Source organism: Cryptomeria japonica, chromosome 7, assembly GCF_030272615.1.
Source record: "Cryptomeria japonica chromosome 7, Sugi_1.0, whole genome shotgun sequence".
NCBI lineage: Eukaryota > Viridiplantae > Streptophyta > Pinopsida > Cupressales > Cupressaceae > Cryptomeria > Cryptomeria japonica.
In genome coordinates, this window is record NC_081411.1 from 133348701 (window position 1) to 133360009 (window position 11309).

The window sequence follows — 11309 nt, forward strand, 5'->3', positions numbered from 1 at the left end:
TGAGGACACTCATCAGGGATCTCTGGTCTACAGGTACCTCTAGCTCTTCCTGCATAGGGATCTCCTCTTCACCCCCTTCTTCTCTAGAGTCTCTATCTCCCCTCTCCACTGTGTCCTTCAACCGGTCCATCTCATTTCTCAAAGCCTAATTCTCAGGCTTGACTTATCTTCTCGCTTCCATCTACTTCTTCACTAGGACATTCAACTTTGCATTGGTCATTCTTGAAGGTGCCTCATGGGATCCTTCTTCTTTCGACATCTTGTCTTCTCCTTTTATCTAAAGATCACTCCTATGCTCTGATACCACTTGATGTAGAGTCCTACCCACACACCTGAGGACAAGCCCAACCAAAATTAGACCAGTGACCCCTCAAATAATCATAAGGGTCCTCCAAGGAAGGACTCCACACCTTGGATGAAACTACACACATATTCACTAGGTTTGGGCCTACTCAAGATGAGTAAAAGGCTTCAACTCCTCAAAAATGCCTTACCGATGACTCTTACTCTTAGGAATTTAAAATTTGGTCAATAACTAACATCTAAGAACTATTTCAAACCCAGGTTTTGGTTTTGGGCACCAATTCCTTATACCTCCTTTGGAAACCTACTCCCTAGGCTTGTAGCCCTATTTGGTGATAGAAGGGACCTTAACTTAAAAATGTTCCACACACCCCTAAAAAAAAATTATCATTTCAAACACCCTTTTGGAAGTTTTACTGATTCCCAAAATGGTTTGGCCAGATCTGCAATTACAAGGTATGTTCTCTTTGGAGACTAAGAGACCTAATAGGGGCAATTAACCCTATTTTACAAAGCAATTGCCTTTACCAGTACACCAAATGAAATATAAAATTTATGGGAATGTGGGGAATAGTGAGTAACATTTAATTCTAGGGTTGTATGCCTGGAATCAACCGCTATGACAAATTATGATGACTGTCCTAAATCTTGTCCTAAGTAGTCACATAGAGATGCCTACCTAATTTTCTTTCTTTCTTTCTCCATACAACAAAGTTTCCCCTGGAACAAAACATAAAAAAAATAAAGTAAAGAGGCTTATCTTGCATCCATCCAAAGGATGAGTCCTCTAATGGACTAGAGTGCAAGATAAGGCCATTTTCGTTCAAAACCCTCTCCAAACCCTCAATTTTTGGGTTACAGTCAGAAGAATAGAGGGTTCTTTCTACTCCATTATAGTTAAGACCTCAGACCACCACCAAAAGAAATATATTTCATCCCCCTATCTACTCCATGGATGGTGGGATTCAAATCAATCTGTACAGGCACGTACAACTCCTGCAAACTCAGGATTTCTGGGAAAACTGTAGTATTTAGTGTATTACTGCTTCACAAACTCCAATTACAATAGCAACCATGTTGGGAATCATTCCCACAAGTCTTATAAAACTCTCCAATGGTTACCCACCAAATTTGGAGTAGGTTGGAGCCATTGAAAGACTTCCCCCAATCGATTTTCAAAAAGTTGCACTTTTGCACCCCAAAAGTTGCATTTTTGCAATTTTGCACAAAAAGTTGTCATATTGGCTAAGGTTGGAATCCACATACATGGATCAACCAAACACTCATGAAACATGTCTAAAGCCTATCAAACACAAATCTAGACCATCTATTACCCCTATTGACCACATTTTCCCAATTGGCTTCTCAAATTGCCTAATTGGTGATATGGGCTTACATGGTGGGGTTTATTTGCATACATGAAACACAAGACACACTAATGATCCTAGCCTTCATCCTTAAGGTCATGAATAGCTTGTTGATGAGGTGGTCCTGCACCAATCCCATGTTGTTGCTGGGATGCTTTATCCATGGTCTCTGACCCTTTTGGTTACTAGTCTATTGTTGGTTTAGGTGCGAGAGACTTGTATTTTCTCACCACCTCCCATAGAGTCACACTGTGGATGCTCAGAGATCCTAGTGGGCTCAACATGCCTCAAACATTACTCACACAGAACCAAAATGTTGCTGCATTCAGCCATTTTATTTCTTCATGTATTAACAACAATAATTTTTCACTTTAAACACCTTGTAACCTCCACTGACTTTCTGATCCCATCTATCCATTCTTCTTGCTACAGACTTTGACTTTAACTATACTCTTCTAAACAATTTTAATTCTTTCTCTCGACGTAGACATAAAAAAAAATATCGCCTCCAACCCAAACACTTTCAACCTAATGCAATCAAAACTAGCTGTACATCTAATATCTGTAATGCAAACCAAGTCTATATGCATCACCTAGGACACATATACATAAGCCAAAAAATCTTATAGCCAATAATTGTCACCAGATTCTCCTCCTTTCCAACGATTGACTTTCACCAAGGCTACAGCTTCTTTAGAAAATAGCGATCCAACAATCTCCACAGTGAAATTTTTTCTTTTTTATCAGCTCTTCTTTTTCGCATACAGCTAAATCTCTGTGTGACAGCTTGACAACAACAACGGTTTCTATTTGTGAAGTGGCTCCCTTCAGCCTTTTCAATTACACTTTACACTTTGACCCGCCTCTCGAGGTTCCTCTGGATCATGTATCATCCGCCCTAATACCACTTGATAGAAGTGGATGGATTACAGATTACAGATGCAACATTCACAAAATTAACACAAACATATCCAACACAAGATTTCTTATATGAGAAAAACTTCTGAGTACTACAGCACTTTATGCCTTCATTAATCCATTTATATAATCATTACATCAGCTCAGAATGCTGCTCCATTCCTCATACATGATCAGCTGGAACTCCTCTAATTCTTAACCTATTACAATTGCCTCTGTCATATACGTGGAAAATATCTTGGAGGTAGATGGAAGAAGTTAATGTCTTAAATGCTTAACTTTATCAGTTGGCAGAAGCTTCTAAAATAAATGCCGGGTATGACAAATACAGATATTTTGGTGGTAGAAATTAATGTCTACCAATAGTTTCCTTGTCTCTTAGATTAAGCTAACCAGTTACATTTTTGTATTAGATAGGGAATGCAATTACAAGCACTGAACATTATTTTAATTTTCCTCCACATCACACAAATTTTTTCTCTGCTGTTATTTCAAGAGTATCTGTTTGAGCCTGTGGCGCTTTTATACACAAATTTTTTCTTAGATATAAGGAGTCTTCTTAGATATAAGGAGTCCGGTAGACGTGTAAGGTTTTTGCAATCTTTCACGTTCAGGGCTCGCAGATTTGTCATCTGCCCTAACCAGTCTGGTAAGCATGTAAGATTTTTGCAATCTTCCAGGTTCAGCGTTCGCAGATTTGTCATGTTCCCGAGAGAAATCGGCAAATCTGTCAAATAACTGCTTCCTATTTCCAGAACTTCCAAGTTAACCAATCTCCCTACTTCATTCGGTAGCCTTTCCAAGCTTGTGCCAACCAAATTTAGGGTCCTTAGAAACCCTTGACATGGAACTTCAGCAGGCAAAACTTTAATATTTCTACAATTCATAAGATTCAAGTGCTCGAGACCCCTGATTTGTCTCAAAAAATGTGGTGAGATCACGAGTCTCTCGCAACCTTGGAAATCTAAGTGACTTAGATTGACCAATTGTTCAAAGGAGTTAGGCAATTCCTTCAATCTGCCGCAGAAGGCAAGGTCTAAATGCCGCAAGGCTCTCAGATTGCCTAAATGCCTGGGCAGTGATGTCAATGTTATACACCATCTAAGGGTAAGATGTTTCAAAGACTTTAACTGACAGAATTCCTCAGGTAGACCCTTCAAGCTGGTGTTTGGCCAACCATCAACAACAATTTTTTTAAGATGATCAAGCTGTCCTATTGATTCTGGAAACTCCCCAATGCTACCTAAAATATTCAGCTCCTCCAAAAGCTTAGGCAGCTGCACTTTGCAAAGATAATGAAAAATACCGAGTCAGATGTCCATTTAAAATTAAATAATGAAGAAAGCTGTGTATTGCAAGGAAACAAGAAAACAGCACCTTTGCGTCATGAAGCCATAACTTATTAAAGAATCCATTTCTAAGGTGCAAAATTCTTAAATTTTCCAGCGAAATCCCAGAAGGAATGCTGGCCTGTTGGCAATCGTACCACACAAGCCATTTCAAAAGTCTTGTCTGATTACTCTTCGCAGCTTTAATGTAATCGCCTCTAGTTCTGAGAGCCTGGAAGGCATGGATTAACCAAATTTTTTTGAAGGTTAAATACAACTATATAATAACATCAGAGTATAATATACCCAATCCCCCGGAAATAGCTATACCAATCAAATAACAACCAAATATTTGAGTTTTACAACTGATAGAAAACGGCACGTGGAAAAGTATATGTTATGCGAAGAGAAATGTAGCTTACCACCGGATTTTTTTCGTTGTCCATGATCCATATTTGATATACTGTATCAAATTCATCATCTGGATAGTCCTGCTACATACGATGAAGCCGATTAAGAATGAAGAAAGTAGTGCAAAATCCGATACACAGATGGAGAAGATTTAAGTGATACTTGTGGAAACCTGCTACTAAGCTGGCTGAAAGCAAAGACAGTCAGCAAATCTTGAACACTGAAATAAAATCTGAAGCTCACCTGTGTCGGTTTATTTTGCGCGTCAGAGAATAAACGGCGGGGACTCTCCTGAAGTGCTATTTGTCTACCCAAATCACGAAGTTGAATGTGCATTTTTATCCGGTTGAAGTTGTCAAGCTCAACAAGGGACTTATCTACAAGCATTTCTAGACTGCGCTCGCCATCCCATCCTGACTGCTCCCATACAGAGAGAGTTAAATCTTTATCATTGCCGACATAGAAACAAGCTATGTCTAAAAATATAGCTTTGATTTCATCGTCTAATGCATCATAGCTTAGTTTTAGCCTATTCTGCACGTCTCCAGGCAATAACTTTGAGACCTTGTGTGATTGAGATTCCCAGAAATCCTTTTCCCGGCCATGAAGAAGCCCCCCTAACACTTTGAGAGTCAAAGGTAGACCATTGCAAGCGTTTAGGAACTTTCCCACCAAATCTTCAAACCCCGGTACTGGAAAGGATTTGTTGAAGGCATACCAAGAAAAAAGTTGTTCTGCATGACGCCGATCCATAGGTTTCATTTCATAAATTATGATGGATTTGTCATAACGTTTAAGAATGCCCTTATCCCTTGTTGTAATAATAATGAAGCTGCCTGGTCCAAGGCTATCCTTTCCAGCCATGAGAGCCTCCAGTTGGTACTCATAATCGATGTCATCCAAAACAATGAGTACGTGTCGTGATCTCAGATATTGTGCAACAATTTCACCGCCTTCGTTTATACTCTCAATTGGAAGACCTTCCACATCACCAAACAGATCCTCTAACAGTTTCTTCTGTAAATTAGGCAAATCATTTTTGGATATATTTCGCACTTCAGAAATAAAACTGGAGCCATCGAAGGAAGAGGCATTTCTGTTATACAACTCATTCGCCAAAGTTGTTTTACCACATCCGCCCACACCCACAATTCCAACAATTTGTATATTCTGGTGGCTTTTTGGACATTGGGATGTATAATTTTCAAAGTCTCTTACAGTTTCATCCAGACCAACTGCATCAGCATCATTTGGCTCCTCCTTCATCAGCATGAGTATTGCGTTGACGATATTCTTAGTCGCTCTCAACTCATCGCTAAATATTCATAACAAAAACGAATCGAGCATCAGTCACTGAAAATGTATAAAAAACTATAGCTTGGATCATAAAGAGAAATCTAAAATATTTGTTTTCATAGACATAAGGTGAATCGGATACGTACTCTTGATTATGAATAATCTCACCATTAATAAATGAAATCGTCTGGAGCGCCATTTTCCAGCTTTCGATCTTCTCTGATGCGTATGTAGCCTTCTCTTCATGCTGAGCGAATGCATGAGCATATTTTCCTTTCCCTTGTCCAGCCCAACGGAGATCTGAAGGGTTAACACGATAGAAAATAGGCACGATTGTGGCGTCAGTTTTGAGTATAAATAACAGCTTGTCCAGGCACCAGCTTGAATGGGCATAGTTTGAAGAAAAAATGACAATGTGAATAGCAGCACTGCGCATCGCTTCTTTTACAGCAAGTGTGTTAAAATTGCCCACTTGCAGCTCCTCCGAGTCCAAAAGAACTCTGAAATTTTGTCTACAAAGTGCCTTATAGATGGACGCGGCCAGAGTGTGCCTGACGTCAACTCCTCGATGATTGATAAATACATCGCATGACGGTTTGATTACCTCTGGTTTGCTAGAAGAAGCTGACGCCATGAAATGAGATTTAACTGAACACAAAGAAACAATAACTGATGCACCAACGAATGCAGGCTTCTTGTTGAGGAGGTAAAATTGCGAAGTATATAAAAGAGGTGCGTGTGGCCTCTCCAGCATGTTCAATACCCATTTGACCGTATTTACTATTAAACTAGACTAAAGTTTCTTTCGCTTATTAAATGCAATCAAATGGGTGCTTGACATGCTGAAGAGAATGGAGTCTGTAACCAGTGGCCAGGAAGGTAATTGTGTAGGAAACCAGTAAAAATATATGCGGAAGCGTCTTGTATAAGAGCATGTAATTAAAATAAGAGCTGTGGGGAAGTGTGGTCTGTGCCGAAACCCGGCGGAAGGAGTGCAGAAGCTAACGTATAGCCAATCGACCAAAAAATTCTACGTCAATCAAATACCAACGAAAATTTTAAGTTTTACACGAGATACGAAACACTACGAGAAAAGTGTAACAAGATTTTGTGCCAAGAGATCTTTATTGAAATTGACAATCTCAAATCATCCATAAAAGTGGCGTTAGAAGAAACGAAATCAAATATGGCCCATCCGGCGCTCCGTATTCAACACCGAGATTGGATTGAGTGGGTGATGGAGGGGGTGTTCATCAATTTCCTGGTAAAAAAACGTGGGATGCTTTTTTTTGGTTTATGTCAGAGTGTCAGACCATACTTGTGTTTCTCTCTCCACACGGTCACGGCCATGTTTTAGAAACCGCAATTAGTGGCATATTTCAAGTTAAACATTTATTACCAGCGTAAAATAAAGAACTTTCAACGTTAAGAGAAACATTATTTTATAAAACTTTGAAAAAGAATTATATCTCATCATCTTCCGCTCAGATAATTCTATAAAACAATAAACTATTGCACTTACATTCAACTCTTGCATTTCGGGAATGCGAAGTATTTTTAATAATTCAAAAGCGACAAAATCTTGCTCACCCTGGTATAACGCCGGGCCTCAAATTCTTTAGCCATGTTGTCATCTAGACATACCCGACAATGGATTTTGGTGGTTCAAAAAACAAGGGAAACGACAATTTGAGGAAGAATATTGATCATGGTGAGCAGATATCAAAAATATTGTCGTTGAAACGAATTTGATGGACGAGCGAGAAACAAGTGTCTTTCATCGGTGTACATTTTGTATTTTGTAGTGGAAATTAATTATCTGGAAAAACATTGATGAATTTGAATTAAAATATCAAATAGTTGTACTTATTCTATTGAATTATTTTATTTTGTTATGAATTATTGTTTTATTCTTTATATTTTTAATTTATAATTTTATTTTATATTTTAAGGTTAATTTATTTATATTATCTTTTTAAGTATATAATGCTATTTAATTTTATGTCAAATGAAGTATGGTATGTGAATACATTTTTGAAACTAATCATAGAGGAGAGTGGTGTACAATTTTTAGATCTTTACGGTTAAAGAAGGAAATAACACATATAAAACATAAACGCAATTATACAATATAGGTGCTTGTGGTAAACAATCTTTCAGGAGAAAAACTCCATTCCAAAGCCACCTAATGTAATATTCAGTAAAGTAAACATAGCTATAATATGACATAGTGAAATCATAAAAGGTTAATTACAAAACTAGGAAATGAAACCACCAAAAAAGTGGATCCCAAATATCTAGTCAAAGAACCAACACCCATATGTCAAAAAAGGTTCACATGCTAGAAATAACATAATATATACATTTCTCATAATTGTGGCATAATCTACTCACTAACTTAGATATTATTAGTTGTCTTTTTTATCTCTATTCATACATGCCTTATAATGTGTCATAACATTGATTGTAAGTTGATTGACAAGTGTATCTTCCTCTTAACTTTTTTCTATGTCCTATATAATTTTACATTTCTATAGTGGGAAGCCATAACTTTTGATTTGAGAGGAGAGATTGTGCCTCTATCTTTTGAATTATAAGGCTCAAATAGATCCTTTTCATAATAAATAAAAATCAGAAATTCATAATCTAAACATTAAGTGCAAGGTTGAGACACCTTTCCAAATATTCTCCTACTTGTTAGACACTTTCCAAGAGAAAAAGTCTATTGACATTATAAACTCATTGCTAGGGTATGAGAGAATCACTCATAACACAATCTGCACTTTTGTGCTCATTAATTTCATTAATATGTTTGCATTATTATACAAAGTGGCAATTTTCTCTAGCATCACCCTTGCATCATCTAATATGTCACAAAAAAGAAGGTACTAGACACCCATATGCTTCATTCTCATATTAAATGTTGATTTCCTTACTAGACACAAAAGAATTTACCATCACATAAAACTATAATATCTCAAAAAACTAACCCTACATTTAAATAGAATGTCCTATAATAGATGCATTCGTTAAAGAGTGAACATCTATGATGTACTCTTTTTTTGTATTAAATAAAGCATTAATAACTTGTCACTCACAAATCCAAATGATAACCACATTAAATATAGCGAAAATATATACATTAGTCGATATCTTGCTACAAACATCTCTAGCCTAATAGATCTATTAGAATATTAATGTTTACTTGGTAAAGGTTAATTTATTTGAATGTATGTATTTTCTTTTACTCTTTTATTAAGGAATATTAGTTTTGTCCTCCTTAAGAGGACGTTGACACATTGCACCCACATATTGCGAGTGGTGACATTCATAGAAATGGGAGTTACCTTGTAACTCCCCTCCTCATCTATTTAAGAGATGCTTCTCCTCTCATTCTTCACTTCATAGCATTGTAATTAGCATCTCTCTCTCTCTCTCTTTAGGCTTTGCTTTCATTCATGATACACAAGGGGTTTTTATTTTCTTTTCCCCTTTCAAAAGCTCCCATATCTCCTCTTCATGTTTGGGTGATTGCTCTAAAGTTTCTCTTCTATCTTAATAAATTTTACTTCAATCAATAACTTACTTGAATTTTTTTCATTGTAAAAACAAAAAATATACATTTTTATTATTTTATATATAACTTTAATGCAATTTATTTTCTTATTTTGTAAAATCTTTCACATCTGAGAGCTTGTGCACAGCTTTCACCTTACTTTTGTGGCTTCCTCTTGTTATCCCAATTTCTCTCTGCCCATTTCCAATCCACTGTGTGCTATCCTCTCCCTTGCATACTTTCAGTATTCTTAGCCTACAATAACAATTGGTTTATATGCTAAATCTCATCTTCCCATTTGTGTGCCTCCTAGTCCTTTCACCCACGCTACTCATCGTTTTCTTTCATTGTCTACAATCAAAATATTATTTCCAGTGCACTATTTGGCTCATTCTTCCTGCCAATGCAGTTGCTGTGTCTAAATTGCTCTGAGTGTAACGCTTCTATCTGAAACACGACATATCTTCTCTTTTTGTGCCATGGTTATCTAAGTTTTATTTTAATTTATAGTAACGTATCTCTGTTACTGTCGTGATTCTTATTCATGTTTTATTCTCAATCATTTTCATTCTCACGTGGCTTCCTTTAAAGTTCCTTTTAATAAAAGAAACTTTCTTGCTTTCCGTAAAGCTTTTTTCTAGTTTAAAAAAAACTTTTAAAAGTATTTTAATCAAGTATTTTTTTTTGGATACATATACATTTAGTTTTTTTTCTCTTATATAAAAAAGGAATTTTGTAAAAGTTATTTTTTTTTTTAATATAAAGTTTTTTTTTTAAGAGTTCCAAATCAAAAGGTTTTTCAATTTAAATTTATTATTAAAAATCTGAAAATAATTTTTTAATAAAATGTATTTATTTAAAAGAAATTTAATAAGTTTATAAAGTAAATTATTATTGAAGTTTGTTCACAAAAAGGGTATTTTATTTCAAATTTTCTAAGAAAATAAAGTTGTTTAAACAAAGAGAATTTTTTTTTTATCAAGCTAATCATTATTTGTTCAAGTTTTTGTGTAAGAATGTCTACTTTAATTTCAAAAATTAAATTAAATGGCAGTAATTATCATTCATGAAAAACACATATTTCATTTTTTTTTGTTTCAAGCACCTATTGGATGTTTCTATTGATAAAAACTTAGAGACAACTTCAACTGCACCTCAAGCTGACCACAATAGATGGAAGGCTTAAAATAAGGAAGCACTTGGTTTAATTGGTATTTCAATGGTTCTTGAATTCTATGTTCCCATTGAGAATTGTACAAAAGTATATGAAGCATGAAAAATATTAAAAACAACTTATGACAGTTCAAATGAATCCTAAAACATTTAGCTTCAAGATCAACTTGAAGACCTTGAGTATATGAATTTTAAAACCATGGATTAATTCTTATTAAACTTTGATTAGGTTATTAGCCAATTAAATGGTTTAGGAGTTAAGCTCGATTCGTCTCATTTAATTCATATTATTCTTAGAAGATGTCTTATCAATTTCATGAATTTATTAGTATAGCTAATGCTTAATTAGCTATTCCTTCTTTATCTGCTCAACTTACTTATGATATCTTTTGTACTTTATTATTTCATGAAGAAGCTAAATAAATTCAGTTTGGTACTCTTAAAGGTAGTGAACATGCTTTCATATCTAAGAATAGGCATCATTTTAATAATAATAATAATAATAATAATAATAATAATAATAATAATAAGAATACTTTTAGTAATCATTCTAAATTTTATAATACTAATATTAATGGTAACCAAAAGAACAATTCTTCTAAAATCCCCATAGAACTTATTGTGATAAAGATGGTAATTGGTCAAATACATGTTTTAACAAGCAAAATGGTAAAAATCCTATGACTCCAAATAATCATTCAAATAGCTCTAATCTTAAAAAGTTTAATAATAAAGGTAATCAATCCCATAGTGCTTTTACACATACTTATAATATTTATTAGCCTCTTGAGTGGAGTATTGATTCTGATGCATCTCAACATGTTACTTTTCATAAATAATTTTTTGATTTTATGCAACCCGACACTTCTAATGTTCATGTCCAACTTGCTCACAATTATAGTTGTAAAGTAGAAGCATTTGGTGATGTGAATGTACCTAATGGTAAATTACATGATG

General features: G+C 35.2%; 1 protein-coding gene across 1 annotated transcript; it reads right to left on the reverse strand.

Annotated features, from left to right (window-relative positions):
* Positions 1–3079: 3079 nt before the first annotated feature.
* On the reverse strand, positions 3080–6377 carry LOC131048275 (disease resistance protein RPV1). Its single transcript, XM_059208340.1, has 5 exons — positions 5770–6377; positions 4490–5642; positions 4339–4407; positions 3966–4148; positions 3080–3865 (listed from the first exon to the last, which is right to left on the reverse strand). Exons 1-5 carry the CDS (start codon positions 6375–6377, stop codon positions 3080–3082), a joined length of 2799 nt encoding a protein of 932 aa, XP_059064323.1.
* Between the last annotated feature and the right edge of the window lie 4932 nt (positions 6378–11309).